The sequence below is a fragment of the Argiope bruennichi genome, chromosome 8 (assembly GCF_947563725.1).
Source record: "Argiope bruennichi chromosome 8, qqArgBrue1.1, whole genome shotgun sequence".
Taxonomy (NCBI): domain Eukaryota; kingdom Metazoa; phylum Arthropoda; class Arachnida; order Araneae; family Araneidae; genus Argiope; species Argiope bruennichi.
In genome coordinates, this window is record NC_079158.1 from 90,138,653 (window position 1) to 90,158,971 (window position 20,319).

General features: G+C 27.5%; 1 protein-coding gene across 4 annotated transcripts in view; it reads right to left on the reverse strand.

Annotated features, from left to right (window-relative positions):
* LOC129981662 (cell adhesion molecule Dscam2-like) overlaps positions 1-20,319 on the reverse strand; it is a 391,964-nt gene that overhangs the window by 364,993 nt on the left and 6,652 nt on the right. For 3 of the 4 annotated variants that reach the window (XM_056092594.1, XM_056092593.1, XM_056092596.1), the window contains exon 2: positions 19,564-19,735. The exons of the other annotated variant lie outside the window; for it this stretch is intronic. In XM_056092594.1, coding sequence (XP_055948569.1) covers positions 19,564-19,666 — 103 coding nt within the window. In that variant the 5' untranslated portion in view covers positions 19,667-19,735. The remainder of the gene's footprint in view (positions 1-19,563; positions 19,736-20,319) is intronic. 4 annotated transcript variants of the gene reach the window in all.

Here is a 20,319-nt window from a genome sequence, read left to right on the forward strand (position 1 = left end):
CTTCTTAAAATGAATTTAATAATTATATTATATTTTACATGATATATAGAACAGAATATTACATATAATAGTCTGTTTATATTTATACAAATGAAAAATGTTAGTAAAATGATTTCAAAGTGCACAAATAAGGTAAGCGTTTAAAAACCGAATAAAACATGATAAAAAAAAAGAAATTATTTCAATTAATAAATCAGTAAAAAAGTTTAAAATTTGCAAGAAAGTATCGTTTTAAATTACATTTTTCACACTTCTGAAAAAAGAGTATGGAATAAGAATTTGAATATAGCCATAATGCCTTTCTTACATGCTGCATGTATTCAGTGTGGAATATTAAAAGGAAATAAAATTTATGCGCCTATTCCACAAGTAGATAAATATTCTGATTGTCATTCTATAAATGGCGAATCTTTTACTTTTAATTCTTCCATTTAAAATATATATTGTTATATTTCAAATGAAATTGGAGCACAATAATCTTATTAAGTTTCGAAAGCTTATTCATTCTTTGTCCCATAGCAAATCCATCGCATTTATATAAACGCTAATTGTTTATAAGAGATTCTTTTGAAAATGAATGAACTGAAATGAAGTGTTTATTTGATAAAGTATGTCAATATTTATTTAATGAATTTTATACATAGTATTTACTTCACATATATCGCCAATTAAATAAGCAATGACCTACTCTAAGGACAATTCAATTACAATTATTTCGAGACTACCGCTAAATAGCCATAGCTGAAAATTTAACATATTATCTACATAAAAGGATCCATAATTTACAGTTTTTCGCTGATAATAAAAAGAATATTTTTTTTAATGAAATATATATATTTCTTTAGAAGGAGGATTACACCAAGTTTTAATTTTATATATATTTTTCCCACGTGACACCGACTAATTGTAAGCAATTATCTAGATTTTTTATTAGGAATTCTCGTGGACATTAGTAAAGGAATATTGCTAAGTTAATTGGTTTGTCAGATAGTTGAACATAACTCCAATAAACATGCTCACTTTGGAACTTCATTAAAGTGATTATATGTAGTCAAATATTTTTCTATTTGGCTGGTCTGACTTAGCATATTTCAGCAGCAGAGTACATAAAACTATAAATGTTACTGAAAATTCAGCTGGAAGTAGTTATTATTTCAACAATGACCCGAGAATGGTACCACGAATTCGAGAATGAGTTAGTACCATGGTTCTTGCTTAGTCTAGAGGGTTCATAAATTATAGGGTCATTGAGTTCATCTGTAATTAACATTAAAACTTAAGGCTGTGTATATGACTTTTAAACTCATGGAAGTTTATTAAGACTTATGACAGTATGGGTATTTATGGAAATTCTTCTAGGATATATCAAACCTCCTTTTCTCATAATTGTTTCTTTATTTAATCCAAAAGTAATTCACTTAAACCAGGGTATCATTGATATTCCATATCAAGACTTCTCCGCACGGAAAATAGGAGATCATTATTCTTTATAATAAAAATATTTTTCATTGTATAATCTCTATTGTGATAAAGCTGTTTAAATGTCACATGTTTCCTTTCCGATGAATTTCTTATGTATAATCATTCAACTGTTACCCTTAGCTGTCACTAGTACAGAGGAACATTGTAAAGAAAATCCAATAAGTACCCTGAAGCTTATTGAAAGTGTATTGAATGTTGAATAAATTTTACGGCTAGTTGAGATTTTGCGTCATGATTACCGAAGATACTGAGGTACTCACATTGAATTTCAGCAACCTGAGAAAAAAGTTGAAGAAAGGGGTTTTCAAAACAAATTAAATATATTGAAAATTATCAATTATTTCCTTTTAAATGCAAGATTTCACTTTCCAAACATATATCTGTGAATGTCAGATTTCAAATATTATCTCATCGATGAAAAGATTTGTTAGATCAGTTCACAATTAAATAATGAATAGTAAAGATTTTCGATTAACCCTTTCATGTACTAAATTTCTGCCTTTGGTGGTATCATTACTGCTCTCTGTACAATAGATAATGATTATGATTAATGTTCCAAACTTTATTTGTTAGTGTGTGTGTAAACATACATTTTTGAAGCAAAGTCGTGGCCGAAGATCGAGAAGACATTTCGAATTTTAAACTTCGCTTTTATTTCCTCCCGGGAGGCATAATTCATGTATAATAAGAACCGGACAAAACACGTCCGTTCACATCGCGGCACAAGAGCAAAAGAGAGCGAAAAAGCTAATACAATATTTATCCCTATGATTATACACTGTGAAATTTTGATAAGGATTTCTTTAAAAGCGTCCATTTAGATAAGGGAATTAAGGGAATCTTTTAAAAAGAATTCGCTTAGGTTAGGTTCGTTAGGTTAGGACGATTTTTTATCCTTTCACTCTGAGTGTGGGAACTTGCCGACTTCAGCAGTTTTTGAAAGCTTCTGCTGCCTTTATTAAAAAACAAGGTGAAATTAGATCAGAAAATAATAGAATATTTTAGGATGAAGTTAATATGGGCTGAATTAGGATAAAACTTTGGAAATTAATCAGCGTTTAATTTAGATTTTAATATATATATAATATGATGGAAAGGTAATAATTTTATCAATCTTTGAAGGTTTATCAGTTTACTTATAGAGTTTTTGAGAAGACAGTGACTGCACGTACTATTTCTTTTTGTTTGTTGTATTTGAAATTCAGATTTTTTTTTCATTTCAATGCAATAATTTATAATGAATTCAATATTATTTTATTTAAAATGTATACAGTTTCATAACCATCTATATTTCCACAAAAAAAATTAAAAAATTAAATCTATTGCAATATATATATATATTCCCTTCAAAATATTAATAAATTTAAATGTAAACCATAATTTCTCTAAATGTCTGCTTTTAATTAACAAAATAAATGAAATGCCTGATGCTAATTTCTTAGAAAGGTTTTATGCTAGATAAAAAGAACAAGAATTTTCTAATTCTTTTTTTAATAATTTTTTTTTTGTCTTAGAACAGTCAGTACGCATAAAATTGTCTGAAAAGTTATAAGAATTATAATTGTGTAGTTAGACTAATAGAAGCTAAATAAAGCTTTGACAACTATGCCTACACAATAGGTTAGAAACCAACTCATGATAAATAGCAGCTGTGCAATCTTATCTCTTCACTTTACGAATAACAATAGCTCACTGATACACGATTCGTTGCTAGGTTGCGTGTTCGGTCATCTACTCTGGAAACGTTTAATGTTCCATTTCTGGTCACAAAATATATTAGTAACTAAGGATTAAATATTTATCATTCTATGTATATTTAAACAATTATTTCGCTAAAATCAAAATTACTTTTATATATAATATTTGAACAAAATACAATGTTTAATATATTTGGAATTGAAAAAAAATAATAATTTGATAAAAATATTTACTTAAAATTTAAATGCAACAAAATCAATTAGAGGAATGTAACAACTCTTACATTTAATCTTTCCATATGACCAAAAGCTAATTATTAAAACATTTTATAACATTCGAATTTTTCATTCCTGGATAATTGGCACTATTTTATAATTTATATATAATTACAATTCAAATAAGTTATATTTTTTAAAGTTAATCATAATTTAAAAGTAATCCATTTCTTTCGGAAAATAGGGATTCTTTTTTGTATTTTAGTCTTAAATTAAAAATTTTTAATAGAATTCAATTTTAATAGAATCTAATCTTTACAAAACATTTCAAGGTTCTGAAAAGTCATTTTAAAGGTTATTTATTATATGCACTATAGTTGTCTGAGAAAAAAAAAATATTTAAATTAATAAAATATTACTTTTAGTAATGAAATGTACGGGGAAATTAAATTTCAAATAATTTACAGTTTTTTTTTTTTTTTTTTTTTTTTTTTTTTTTTTTTTTTTTTTTTTAAGAATTTGTAATGAAATTGAAATATATTTTTAGTATGGTTTTGCAATCAATGTTTTTATAAGAATGATTTTTATTGCATGAATTAAAGATAAAATGAGGAATCTACTAAAATGGAACTTCATAACTATTTTAATGAGTTGATAGCAATTGTGTAATCACATGAGAAGAAATTTTTAAAAATGAATGTAATAGTATAACACGTATTTACTTTGATTGCTGTTCCATGACTAACGAACATTAAAATAAGTCAATGATTTAGAATTTTAATCAACGCCTAGGGATTAATAGCGAGACAATTTTCCCCGCCATTAAAGACTATGATCTGATTTCTGAAATAACATTTATAGTATTCACTAATGTAATTTGATTGACTTTTGTAACTGACAAATCAGAGGTGTGGTTTATCTTCATAGCCAAAATACATACAAAGATTTTTCTTAATTTCCTAATATAAAAATCGACTGACACAGGTCCGTTAGAAATTAGTGAAAAGAAAAAGGTAAGCTAAATTAGAAAATCGTAGAAAGTGTTATAATCCATATAACTTCCAAGAGTTGGAATTTACAACAACTATTATTTGAGGCAATTAAGAAAAACCTCAACAATGTGAGTACTCTATTAGTATTATTGCCAATTAATAAAAAAATAATTCACTTATTTTTTACAAAATAAAAAAAAAATCAGCGTTGTATAATTAAGGTTTAAAATGCAAAGATTATTTTTAATGATGGTGCTTATAGGTTCTTTTCTGGACTATAAGTCTGTATAGTGATATTTATGAAAGAAGGACTCTCCATAAAATTTCCAGGATTATTACAATGATTTTTTTTTTTTTGTTACGAAGTCTATCAATCGTGAGAAATTTAAGCTTAGTTCTTTTCATCAGATCAAAAGTACAGCATTCGGTAAATAAAATATGAGAAGACTTTGCATGTATATTTTTTGTAATACATCCTTGCAATGTTTTAGCAATCGTCATCTTCAAGAAATACAATTGCCCTTTTCAAAGTATGGCTTATAACTTTCACTTATTTTAAAAAGTGACTGGAATAAAGATAGGGATTGACTGGGATAGATCAATTTGCTAATTCTGGGTGTAAAACATTTCCTTGACAGTTCATTGAAATGATTTCGACACTTATTCACTCTGACCCCCGGGAGGCACTTCGAAATGAGGATGAGAAGTTTCCTGCATGGTGGTTGGTTCTCGCCACTTTGGATTTTACCCGAAAAGGTGAAGGTCTGATTCCTCCTGTCGATGACGGAACGTGCTTCCTTAAGGAAGGGTTGTGCCATGGGCGGTGATGGCCCTTAGGTCCGGTCGTTCAGTATTTTTTTTTTATCCGTGTGCCTTTGACGCGGATCGGAGTCAGTGATATGATATGATTTCACTCTCTTTTTATTTTTAATTCCCCATTGATAGAGAACTCTCCTATAAATATTAAACCCTTACTGAAACTTTATTTGTATTGACGGAACCAAATTTGTATTTTTTTTTCTTCGTATTCCTTATTCGTATATTAGTATTGATATAATTTGTTTTATGTAATGTGAAATCATGAATCGTCAAACGCCACAATGATTTTCCATTTATTTTACAACTTCTCAACTTTAACTACTCTGTGTTGAGCTAAATGCACCAGAAAAAACTAATAAGTTTTTTTTTTTTTTTTTTTTTTTTTTTTTAATGTTTAGATTATGAATCTTTATTTATTTTTTATTTATAGTTTTGATGCATTTGATGCAAATGCATTTAAATATTTTGCAACTAATTTTCTCTGTTTTCTCTTTTTACCAACGAATTCACTTCAGAAATATGTGAAACCGTATTAGCTTTGTCTGGATTCCGTTTGGAATCTTCTTTCCTTTTAGAAATAATGATTGATGATTTTTTTTTTCGTTTCCTATTAATACTGTTACTTCATTCGCATTTAGAAATTTTAATATGCTTTTATAAAGAATTTTGAATTATGGAATAGAAATATTTCTCTTAGAAAAGTACAAAAACATATGCTTCAATCGTGACTTCTTTATATGTGACATTTTGAAATACAAATAAATTCAAATGCAACACACGAAAATACTCTTTTCAAATAAGTTTAAACAAGAAATTTTCATTCCATAAATTTTGCTTTTTAAAATTATTTGTCAAAATCGTTCAAAGAAACGAAATACCCACTATACTGTAATAAAGTTTTGAATAATTGCCATTAAATGTATTGCATAAAAAGCAATTCCATATAGAAAAGTTAAAAGAAAAGTGATCAACATTTATGCCATATTGCCAGAATGTACAAAGTAATATAATGTAAGTTATTATAGATTTCATTATTTATGAAAAAGAATGAATTATTGTGAGAAACGATTATTATTTTGAGAGTGAAATATACTGTAAATAGAGAAATTGCATATCATTAAGTCATAAAATTTTTGAGATTTTTCATTCTATGTAATAAGAGAATAAAAACAATAACAATTTTAATTAAATGTATTTATATATTTAATTCGTTATTTATTTCTGAAATTGTAACTGTAATACATATGATTTGACAAAATTTTCAAACAAAAATTGTGTTCGTATCACAAATAATACACACTGAAAGAACAAATGAAGCAGAAATATTAAGCTCTTTCATTTCTGATTCTCTTCATATCCATGTTATATTGAAATAATATGGAAATTTAGAGCACTTAGAAGATATTCCGAAAAGTAATGAAAAGTTTAAATCGTTGAATTCGAATCAAGTTCAATATTACATTTTCTCATTATTGCTATTATAATAAAACTATTAACATAGAGCTATAAACTAATGCTACTATTACTTAAGCTCATTCAGTTAAATCCATTATCCATATTTTCCTATTCACTATGGACTGTGTCTGGATATTTATTAGAAGAAATCATAAACTTGGAACATTAGCAAATAAATTATATCAATAAATAATGAGTGTGTGACATGAGATATTTTCATCCAGTTTACTGTACATCTCAAAGTTCCTATAGCTTTCATGTAATCAAAACATTTCTAAGCGTTTCTAATTCTAAAATTTCTGTTAAATCTTAAATATGCATTAAGTTAATTGCAGTTTTGGTAAGAAATTTTTCTTTCTGAAAATGAGATGATCTTCACTAAATGTGAAGTGTTTTAATGTTGTTCTGCTTTTGAGTATAACTCATTCCAACATTGTCATTAGAGCGTAAAAGTTTTCCAAGTATTTACTACTTTTAGCAATTGCGTAGCCATGGAAACAGTTCATGCCTTTACTATTATAATGACTGTCATGAACACAGAAACTTAAATAATTTTCCTTTCGATCAGCTGAGATTTTAAAAGGTTTGGCAAACTCTATTTTTACAGCGGAGTGATTTTATTTGGTTTTCTATTATCTTCCTGCAATTTCTGTTAGTCAATTTTATTTAATAGTTTACTGAATGTTACCTAAATTTCAGTTTCAATCATAAATAATTTATATATATATAATATATCATCTACAAAATGTCATCTAAACAGCTTTAAAAAGTGAAATAAATGTTAAAATATACTCAGAAATATTCAATAGTATACTAGTATCATATGTATATTTTTTGGTGTTCCTAAATTAATGCTTAGAATTCATTTGTATTAGCGCATCTTCCCCTGATCTGGGCGTCCCTGGTTCAAATCCCGGTTTGGGCATGGTTGTTCTTCATCTGTGTTCTATTTGTGAGGTGTGTGAATGTGCTCCCCCTGTAAAAAGGGGTTGTGCAAGCGAATGTGTGTGTGTCATCTTCATATGAGCTAGAAGTAAGACTTCTGCCCTCGGGTGCTCAGGGGTCTTTACGCTCAGAAGCTACTGCACCCCCTTTCCGTGATAAATCGGACACGACATCATCATCAATTCATTTGTGTAAATCAAGAAATCACGAAAAAAATCTTTTTAATAGATATAAAAAAATTAACATATACGAACTGCGAATTGAACGTTAAATTAATTTGAATTCTTTTGTTGTTGGGAGATCGCAATTAATATTTGGAGAAATTTGATGAAAAATATATTTTGTAAAATGGATCAAACATTTCAACTCAATCCTGAGAGACTTCAAACGCTTGTTCAGGGAAACTTCTACTTTTTGCTACATATATCTCTGAACCTGGAATCTCTAGGATGAATATACTTGAATTTCCACCGCACATGGATGGATATACGTGAAAGGATTTATTAAAATAAATGTAAAGTTTACATATACTACGCAAAATAAAACTATATACAATACAATAATGTAAAAATGAGTATTCGGTGGGGCGTATGAGTTGAGGAATCCTGATGAAGTTAATATTTCTTGGAGAAGGGCTTGATTGACGAACGAGCCAAAAATTTATACAGGACTTAAGTCTGGAGAGATCAATTCTTCGTTGTCTTGCAGAAACTCCACAAAATATCTAATTTTATGTTAAACAACAAATTTCCCATAACATTGATCCACCATATTTGCTCAGCGAAACTATGAAGTGTTTGATTATGAGAGCCGCTTCACCTAACTGTTTTATTAAGTACGATTATTTGAATCATCGGGGGGGGGGGTACTTTATTCATCAGAAACAGTCGATCTGTTAAGTTGAGGACCAGAGTGAGTTTCTGACAACTGTAAAAGGATGTCTGAGTATATTTGATTGATAGCTATCGGTTAATCAGGGAGCACTTTTGTATATTAACTCCTCAAACAATCCGGACATTCATTGAGGGCTTTGATGCAGTGTTTCTTTATTGATATATTGATACATAGATTTCAAGAAAATTACATTTTTATGATTGAAATTGAATAGAAACAAATATGAACGAATTGCTTTAAATTATATTTTATCGGCCCATGCTTTAAAAAAACTTTAGATCTTCTAAAAATATAACTTATTTAAAAAGCATTTGAAAAATATTAGCAAATGCATGTTTTTTTTAATTACATTGTACAATATTTCAGTTGTTCGTTGGATTTTACAGGACTTAAAGCAGTAAATGGCATGCTTTCGAATTTTCATTATGTATTATTATTTCTATGTTTTTAACTTAAGAAGAAAAATAAAATTCTACTCTCTATTTAAGAAATCAGAATATATAATACAATTTAAGCACTGCAATAGTTTATATGCTAAGGATATTGATATTTCAATGGGAATGTCGCACGTATTTTACTAATAAATTCCATTTCCCTTAAAAATTTGACAGAGAAGTGTATTTAACATAAGAATAATTAAACTATTAAGCTAATTATCTAATTTAAAAATGAATTTTTTACAAGCTAAGAACTATCATTAACTAATGTTTATCTATTATTAAAAATACAAATATATTAAATGCAATTGATCATTAATTATTGCTTATTTAACTAAGTGATAATTCAATATAAAATTGAAATTATTTTAAACAGAATAACTTATTTGGCTATGTTAAAATAATAGTTTCAGAAAGTTTATATTGTACATACAGTAATTAATTTCTAGATCTGTTATTCTTAACGTTTGAATAAACATTTATTGAATTTCAATTCATTTACTCAAAACGTCTGAAATGGTAAAAGGGAAAAAAATTGTATGCTAGTAATTTCGTAACATTTGTATGTTGTTGATATTTGATGGCCGAGTTGAACTATTCCGATATAATATCTAAGAGATAAAGAATCTATGTAGAAATGTTGCTAAACAAAAAATGTTTACAGTAGTAGCATAATCATAAATAACATACTAAATAAAATATTACATATTAATACATTTATTTATTTTTTAACTAAACCATTTTAAGGGAAATTGCTTCTATTTTTATTTTATATGCATAATATATATTTGTTTTCTAAAACAATTTCTAGAAGTTCAGTTAATGATGAAAACTTATCATATGCCCAGTGTAACTTAAAAGAAAAATATTTCAAGTAGATATTTCTTTCCTCGATATTTCGTTGTATTTTATTGTAAACATAAGGTAGTTTAAACTATACATCTTTTGTACAGTAAAAAATAAGGTATACTATAGTAAAAGTAGTAGTATATTATTCATAGATTAAAAAGCACAGAAAAATAGTAGTTATTTAATTAATCCTTCATCGGTGGGCCCTAGTACAATTAGGAGATGAATTGTCTCAAGAACGTAAGATCTTTTCCCCAAACTATGATTCAAGTTCTAATTCTCATTCCATTTATTTTATTTAATATCTTTCATCATTTTATTTGGAAATAATATTTAAAACAAATTGAGAAGAGAATAAAACTAAAATAAAAAGGAACAAAAAATACTTGAAATGATCTCTAAAATTGAAACTTAAAGAATTGGAAAGTTACATCGTAGAATAAGTTATCTTTTGCATGGAAATTGAAGGGAAAATTTTAATTTACATATGAAGAATCTTTTCTGAAAAAGATATATAAGACAAATCATAAATATGGTAAATAAAAACATTGAAAACATTTTGAAACCTTAATCTTCTTCAAATTGTTCTCCGCAATGTATTCTAAAAATGTTAGCATTGCACATAGATGATTTTGCAAGTGAAATCAGACGCATTCTGGTGAAAGGCATGTTTCTTTTAGAATTTATGTGAATTGAGGGGTTGTGGTACAGTAATTTTTTATTCTTGGCAAAAAAAAATAAAAAAAAAATGGGAAAATTCATTTGGTTTTCAATTCTATTTGCTTAGAAGATAACTTCTTAAAGTCATGTTTTGCACAATTGTATACTTTTAAAGTAAGATTAAGGAATCCACTGCATTAAACTTCTTTAATAACATAAGTAGATATGTATATAATAATTGAATGTTTTTAAATTTCAAGTGCTAGAAAATTGGCGAATATCAATTAATGTATGTTTAATTTTCGAAGTAAATGGGTTAATAATAAAAGATTATTTTATCACGTTTTATTAGCAATGGAAGATATATAATGGTTTAATATTTTTTATCAATCTTTATACCATCATGCCATTGAACTCACTGAAAATCATTTTTATCAGTATAATTTGAAGCAAAAGTCATTTTCTGAAATGTATCTTAAATGCTTTGATTTTGAAATTCAAAATTTCGTTGAGCTCTTACCAATTAAAATTTTAACAATAATTTCAAATAAATTGGAACTCGGTGAACATTTACACTTCCCATAGTATAACAATGCCGAATTGGTAAGTCTAAATCAAAAATTCTGCTTTATAAATTCCAGACGAACGCACATAAGAAACACACAATTTACACATACATTCTTTTTTATTATTAATAGAAAATCATTATGCTTGAAGACTTTGCCAAGAAAAAAACTATATCCTTAGAAAAATGCATTTAAAGTAATGAATACCAGTGGCAAATCACGTGACAGCATTCAGTTCACTTATCACCTGAAGAACGAATGTAGGTAGGGACAGCATTCGTTGGAAATCCTTGGTCAGCTCCCTTAAGTAAAGGGAATTTTATCATCCTATCTATGCTTCAACTTTTCGTAACACCAGTTATATTATCAGTTAAACCATAGAATAATTGAAATATGTATAGACGTTTCGTCATATTTAATCATTGCACATTACTTAGTGTTCAAAGAAACATGATATTTTCCTTTAAATACCTTTCAGAAGATAATAATAATGATAAAGATAATAAGAAGATAATAATGAGTACGAGGAATGGAAGTCAGCGACAATATTCGGTGTTCCCATTTCAGAACCAAAATGTAGAGGTAGTTCTCGGTCTTATTCCTTGATAAATAACTCTGCCATTCAAAAGTAGCTGAAGCTCTATAATAAATGTTGTAAAGAAAGCAGGTGCAATATGATCGCATCGTCCTTTTGTGCCGAAATTCCAGACCTAGCAAAAATATTGAAATGAAGACTATTCCGCTGATTGAATCTCTTCTATGAGTTGATACAGATCCTTTAAATTTTATCAATGCGATTTCCTTTCTCAAAGAAGTTGTTACTAGTAGGAATTTTTAATCAGTAGAAAATATTTTTTGCAGTTTTATAACATTCTTGACTATTTATTTTATTCAACGTTACTTATTTTCAACATCTAAAGGAAATCGGGAGGTTTTTCAAATCCAAAATATTAAGACAAAAAATATTGCAAAATTATTCAGTCTCCAATAACTTTGTCCATCTTTCAGAGAAAAAATTGAGAAAAGCTTATCGTGTTGAGAAAAGATATAAAATATAGTCTGTGTATTTGATGATATCCCAAGTATTAATATCATATCTTCTTTTATATTGTAAAAGTATTTTCAGAAGTATTACAGATTCTAATTTAAATATTATTTTTAATACCATGTATCCAGAAAACCTTTCCTCGTGAGAAGTGGATTTATAAATCTTTAGTTGAATATTTGAATATTTAGGGAGCTTTACTTTTCACTTCTCTAACACATTTTAATTATTTTTTTTTTATTTTTGTAACTTTTCTATGTTTTTCATATTTGTATTATTTTTTTTAAATTTAAAATTATTATTTACTAAGTTGCTATGTGGACTAAATCTGTTTAAACATATGTTTTCTCTCATTAAAATTAGAAAGAAAGCTTACTTATTGTATAGGAAAGATATCAAAAATGGATGATTTAGCAAATAAATTATTGTCATTTTTAATGATGATAAAATGATGATGAAAATGTTTTTATGAGCCTTCGCATATAATTAAATCAATAATGAACAATTATGAAAAGGTAAATTCAAAAAATTAATCTTTAGAAAATGTCCATTAATCTAGAATAACCTATACAAATTTGTAATAATGCTTAAATAACTATTTATAGTGAATTTTTTTAATATTTTGTTTATTTTTATTATTTTGTCTATATTTCTTTTTAAATGGAATACATATTAGAACAAAATATAATATTCGGTTCACAATTCTTGAAAAATTGATAGATTACCAGAAATGTTGCATTTCTTATTTGTCAATTTTATCGTTCAACGGATACTTGTTTCTGATAAATTCCCTAGAATAATATTATATAAACATGATTTTGACTAACATAAGGACATTTCGAGTTCTTCATGGAATAAAAATCCAGATGTCAGCTAAGCCATTAAATTTCTTAACACAGGTGACATCGAGCATGTTTTTATTGATTTTAGAATATGAAAGTCTTACTAATAAATGGTAACCAGATATTAAAAGTGTGTCTTCCAAAACAGAATGTTTCATGGGGATCCTTGTTTAATTTAGATTGTTCAATAACTCGTATGGAAATTTTTAATTTATTATCATTTGTATACTTCCAGCAATTCTTTCTGGAATTAATTATTTCCAGTAATTCTTCCTAGAAGTAACTATTAGCATCCCAAAATTCTGCATCGCCACATTATCGTTGAATATTTTTTTCCTGAACGAATCTAGCATTAAAAATTACTAATCTGAAGGCAGTAATAAAACTAGGCTTTTTTTTTAAATAATGATCTTAAAAGTTGATGCAAAACAAGTTGTTTCCTTGCACTAAAATATATCAATTGTTATCACAGAGTAAATTATGCATTATCACGTTCATTTCCAAATTTCGATTCCGCCTCTTATATAAAGCATATTGGAGAGCTCTACAGCCAAATAGTAATTTTCATTCAAATTTTTTTTCTAGGGAATAATTTTTTATTTATTTTATCACAGCATTATTTTGTGGAGTATTCAATTAAGGTAGTCTTCCTACGTCATTATTGTTAAATTGTCTTTACAATAAGGATGTCTATAATAGTTAATCAAAAACTTAAATAGAAACATTAGGTTTGGATCATTTAATCATTAATAGCTTAAAACGTCTAACAAGATATCGTCACGAAATGGATCGGCACTCAGAATATCGAAAATTGCTGTGGAGATGTGAAATATCTTGTGCTGATTGAAATATTTCTTTGATGTCGCGAAAATTCATAGCTTAGAAAAATGATATTCTTTAGTAGCACGCATATATTATACTATATTTAAGAATGTTAGTAATATGGTAAATTTTATTGAATATTAAATAAAATAATATCATAAATTATTATTATAAAAAATTGCAACATGTGTTTACAGAAAATCTAAGGAAGTAATTTGCCCAAAACTTTCTCTAAATTCTGAAACAAAGTAGCTTATATATATATATATATATATATATATATATATATATATATATATATATATATATATATATATATATATATATATATAATATGTGTGTGTGTGTGAAATTAATAAAAAATACAAACATTATGAAATTTAATTTAAAAAATTATTTCTGAATCAAACTAAAAAGATTTTAAAAAATTAAAAAAAAGATGCAAGTGTATTTAGAGAGCGCTAATGCTGCTACTACTAAAACAGATGAACTTAACCAAGTTGGTAAAAATATTAAGTTAATATAAATAAAAAGTATAAAAAAATGTAAAGAAATATTGAATCCGGCCTGAAAACTTTCTCAAGCGTCACCCTCAGGCACGGATTCGAACAATGAATTTTTTTTCTGTGAGGGGTCTGAATTTCGTCCAAAAATATTGACCCCTCGTGACACGAAAAAATTCGATTTGGGAATTCCCCAATTTCAGGGGATTTTTGGGTGGCGAGGGGTCCATATTGAACGAAAGTCAGACCCCTCACAGAAAAAAAATCCCTTGTTTGAATCCCTGCCTGAGGGTGACCTTTCAGAAAGTCTTCAGGCCGGATTCATCATTTCTTTTCATTTTTTTTTTATTCTTTTTGTACTGATTTCTATTTTTACTAATTTGGTTATATATATATATATATATATATATATAATATGTTGTCGCATTTATGTGACTTCAAATTGAAACAATGCAAACAATGACATATGTCAAAATATTCCAAATTCAATATGACTTTACAATTTTATATAAATTAATGTAACATTTTTTCCATACAGTTTTTAGTTATATAGTTCATTTCAAAATTGAGGGAGCCTCCCAGAGATTTGTAATATCAAATGCAATCTCAAGTACGCTCTGAAATCACCTTCGAATATTTTCTTTCATTTTGTTGTATTTTTTCAATTATGTCGTTCACAAATAGATAGATAGAAGCGAAAGAAAAATAAGTATATTTTTACTGAGGTTGATCCAAAATTTGAAAGCAAAATATTTTAAGCGAATAAATATATTATCTGAATATAATTTGTATTTTCCGTAAATAAAAAAATTATAGAAGTATTCGCTCATTTACTTCCAATGCAAAATAAATGAGAATTTAAGTAAGCTAAATATTTTATTATTTGTAGTCTTAACATGCTGAGGGTCCAACCTAATCTCTTAGTATTATTAATATAACAAGAAAAATATTGAATTTAATCCATCTTTTTCAATATTATGGCACAAACATATTCGTTGCTGAAGAAGTTTGAATGAATAAGTTATTACAAATTTCTCGTTTTCAATATTTTTTTTTTCTGTGGTTAGTCTAGAGATATTTGATTTTGGCAACACAAAATTATCTGTCTTGAAATAAGCTATAAATTTTTTTAAAGTTCACTAAATTTTAACGAAAACATTTAGTTGGATTTTCTAAACTTTTTTCGAAATTACATTCAATGTATGTGAAATAGGGCTTTTCTTATTTATTATATTAGTTCTACAGCTGTTGGTATCTTTATCCATTAAGGAAACTAAGCTCCCATGAACCTAAGGAACTATGTGAAACATTTAAAAAAATGCCTTGCATTAACAAGACAAATTATCTTTAAATTTTGTGCTATTTTTATACATTAATGTCATTTTAAATTAATAATTAAAAAAAACATTTCTTGTTCTATCTAACATTAGTATTTTAATGTCGGGGGAATAGGAAAGGAATACAAATAAACTTTTGGCAGCAGAGAGTACTATAATCATGCTTCTATATATATAAAAATTTGAATATTATTTTCTCTTATACTCCTGGTATTCCAAAATTTTGTTTTTCAACTTCAGAAGTGTGTCAATAATACAGAAAAAAGTTATTTTCACAATAAAATGCTGTTGCAATAAGTTTCGCAAATATAAAGACTGAAAGTTGCTCGGGACTTGATGATGGAATTAAATAACCAAAAATAATTATGCAATAAATGAAATATCTGGTACAAATTAAATAATTATGTGCAACTATTATGTACAGCAAAATTAAACAATCGTAGGTACAACAACATATAAAGAGGTACAATTTCAAGTCAGTTCTAAGAGAGATCAGTACTAACACTTATTTCGAGTACTCAAAAGTCTGTTATTTACTTGGTGTCCCAAAAATGACTGACGAATTTTGAAAAATGAATGAAAGAAAAGACAAAATGCAATAGAAAAGTATCGTTTATGGCTTTATGTTTCAGAATTTTTATTCCACAAAACCGCAAATTTAGTTAACATTGCAACCGAAAGGTGGCGCTGCAAAATAGGAAGCACTAAAAACGATGTGAAAAAGTTGCAAGTGCTATTGCAAAAAATTAAACAACAGTGTTTTAAATATTAACTCCATTTGCAGCAACAATATGGCACAGTTTGAAGCAAAAAATTCTGGATTTCAAGCACTTCGTTTTAACTACACCTGTTCCAAACTGTCTGCGGCACCCCCTTTCGCTGTCAATCTTAAAATTTGAAATATGGTGGGATAAATTTGCCCCATTTACTAAACGTAAGACCACAAAGGATGCATTTCAATCGTCTTCCGCCTTTTTTTATTGACTTTCAAACTCCATTTGTCATTTTTGGGATCTCCGGTATATTCCATCATATATATAATTGTACCTATCAATGCAATAGATATTTGTAGTTAAACGGTAGTAGTACAAGTAAGAAGACTCTTCATTTATTAAATGTAATGCCGTGTTGTAGGGTCCTCTTACTTCCATTCCAAAGACAGGAGGTAGGCAAAAGGCACGAGTAACTCTGTTGTGGTTACCAATTTATCTACATTGTTGATTCCAATTTGCAGTATGCACTACTCTCTTATTATGCGAAAATTCATATTCCATTAGACCTTACGCGGAGGACATAAAATCTTATACGTTGCATTGCTATTTTATATTTTTTTCCCTCTATACCCGATGTACTATTACAATTTTAAACAAAATTTAGGATAGTAAAATGGTAAATAATAAATATATTAAATATTATTGGCATTCGCTTCCTAGATGCCTCAAGAAATTTGGTTATATAGGTTGATTTTAGATACCATGTAAAGAAAAGAACTGAATTAATTTTATATATTACAAGAAAATATATTTATGTATAATGGGAATGATAATTATCAAATTAATTCTTTTTTTATATAATTCATTCAGCATAATTTAGTTTTCTGATTAGAATTAAATATGTCTACAAAGTATTTAAAGCAATATAAAAGAAGAATATGTTATTAGCATATTTCATTGAAATTTGGTCTACAAAATAAAAATAATATAAATATATTACAATATAAATCGTAAAAAGCATCAGATGGTGTTATATCGTCATTTTCTGAAACAGTTAAACACATCAAAGGAACAGTTATTTTAATCTTTCAGCATTCAACTTTGAATTATAATAAAATATTTGAAATAAACGAAAGCTTCATTTTTAATCTGCTTCATTTCTGGTTTGTTTCGAGCCTTTTTAAAAAATGAGGGTGGAAATCTGAAAAAACCATATTGAATATTTTCTTTGGACTGAACATGGGATAAAAGCTGATTCTACCTTTTAGGTGGCTTAATGACATCATGATAGTAGATTATTTTTTTTCGTGTCACGAAAGACTGGAAAAAGGTTTTATCTGTAAAAGTAATTGAGCAGCGAGGGTTGTAATGTTCTTTCTACATTGATATTAGTATCGATATTCAATAGAAGAATTAGAACATATTTTATTTCTATAGATTATGATTAATATAGAAATGTATTTCTTGTTATACAATCTGATTTCAATTGAAAATAATCTTTTATTTGTAAAATCTGCATAATGTTGATAATCAATAATTAATTTGCTTTAAATTAGTAGAAAATATTTTCTAACATACATCAAATATGCATTAAATTTAGCTAACCACAAAAACATGTCATTTTATTCTTACATACTTTCTTTTTTTATCACAAAATAAACACTGCAAATAAATGAATAAACACTTTCAAACGTTTGAATAAATAGGTAATGCCCTAAATAACAAATAATTTATTTTGCTATAGCATTTATTTTAGTTTTGGAACCAAGCAAAGAAATTTCATCAAATTCTTTTCCTGTAAATAAAACGAGTTATTTTCTGTTAAGTTATATCGTTCTTTGACGGTAGATTTATTTTTATTCTTTAATGTCAGTCTATTGTTAATTATAACTATTTGCACATTAATTGTCAAATAAACGAATTATTCCTTCATGTTACTTCAGTAAAATAAGCTGCGGAAATATTATGCGCTATAAAAAGAAAGATTTTATTCATAAAAACATGAAGAAAGTTATTTCTGAAAATTTTATGTGACTATGTAATATTTACACTAGGGTGAATAGAAAATATCCTACTAAAATTGCATGTAAGTTTTGAAAATTTATACAATTTTAGAGTGTAACTATATATTATTGTAAATTAATTGTTATTCATGACAATCTAGCATGTATCAGTTATATGGATATTACATAAACTTTTATGTTGGGATGTATAGAACTCACTTCTCAATCTTTTCGTGAAAGTTCATAGGCTATGCTATTTAATAATGGTTTAATATTAATTGCTTGTATTATTTCAATGTTAAACAATATTCTAATATTTCCTATTTGCATATAAATTCCTGATTAATTAATTGTAGTAGTGCTTGAATATTTTTCAGGTTATAACAACTAAATATATATTCATAATAGCTGGATTTTGATATTTTTATATTCAGCAATCAGTTTCAATTAAGCATAATTTTTAAAAAAATTTCCTTGATATATTTTTGTATAATATAGATATATAGATATAGGTATAGGTATAGGCATAGGTATAGATGATAGGTATAGATATAGGCATAGATACAGATTTGTAGTGAGAAGACATGAAATGTTTTTATAAAGCTTACGTCTTCAACTTTAGAAAAGGGACTAAATGTTCAATTTTAACAAAACAGGAGAGCAAATAAATGTTTATTTGACATATTTTGTTTAATATAGCATGAATTGTAAAAAATGGCATTTGAATTATTCTAATTTATTTTACTTTTTTGGTTGGATTAGCATCTTTGGTAGTAAGAGCGCTCCATGCTTTATTGTATCTCCTATCACTAAATCAAATCTTACAAATACGTAAATTAATTTAATTATTTTCATCATTTCAAGTTTCCCCTCTACTTAAGAGCAGAGTGTGTGAAACTGTGACATATGAAACGTAATGTATGCAAATAATTTCTTCATCTGAGTAATAAAACTACAATCTATTATAAATTCAATAAAAAATAATTTTACAAATAAATATATGTAAGTATTATTGACAATAAAACCAAACAGATTTTGAAACTTATTATGTGATATTGATAAATTCAAAACTCTTAACAATTTCGAAACTTTCAACAGAACTTTTCGGTACATTTATGCGCAAATTTCGCACGCAATATGTTAAGACATGCTCGCCAACTCAGCTTTACAGTGAAATATTATCACCAGCACTGAATTCAAGGATAAAACTCACTATAAAGCATTTACAACACTGATCCGTCAGAACACATATAGTTAGAGAAAGAAATAACAGATGTCATACTTACTTGTAGTAACATAGCCATAAACAAACAGGACCGAAACGAGCATGACTTCTCTGGCTTGAAGCTGAAGGCACAATAAAGATTTCAGGAGATTTCCAGGACACATTAAGATCAGCTTTCGGAAAAGGGAGATTTTGTATTCGTCTCACAGCTCAGGGGCCCATCAAACAAAGCCCTGAAAGCATTAAACCTCCAGATCACGTTTAGAAATAGTCCTTGCCTTAAGCTCTTCAGAGAAAGCTGAGAAGAAGAGCTTGGTCAATAGAATGCTGTTTCGAAGCTTGGAGTGAGTATTTCTGGAAGGAAAGAGGGAACATCTGATGGAAGCAGACGTGAAGATTTCACTAGTGGGGGAGTTAAAAGATTTGTTTTCTTTTCCTTCAACTTTTTGAATCGACGAAGTTTGATTCGAAGCGAATGGCAACTCTGGGACGTAGTTGGGATGTTTCGCAACAAAGACTTGGGGTAGGAAAATAGTCTTCCTTTTTCCTAAGTTATTCTAAAAAATGTAGCGAGAAATGAGGACGGAATATTCCATTTCTTTTTGTTGTTGTTGTCGTTATTGTGGGGTTTCGTTGGAATTGGAAATGCATAACAAAGTTTGAATCGGATGTATCCAAATCCATCTTCTGAAATGCTACTTAGGCTGAATCGGTTTTGAAATTCTGAAAGCTTGTTGGTGTCTATACAAATAAAAATTACGGCAAACAGGCTTTAAAAAATTTTTCTTTTAAGTCAAGGTGGATTTCACATAGATAA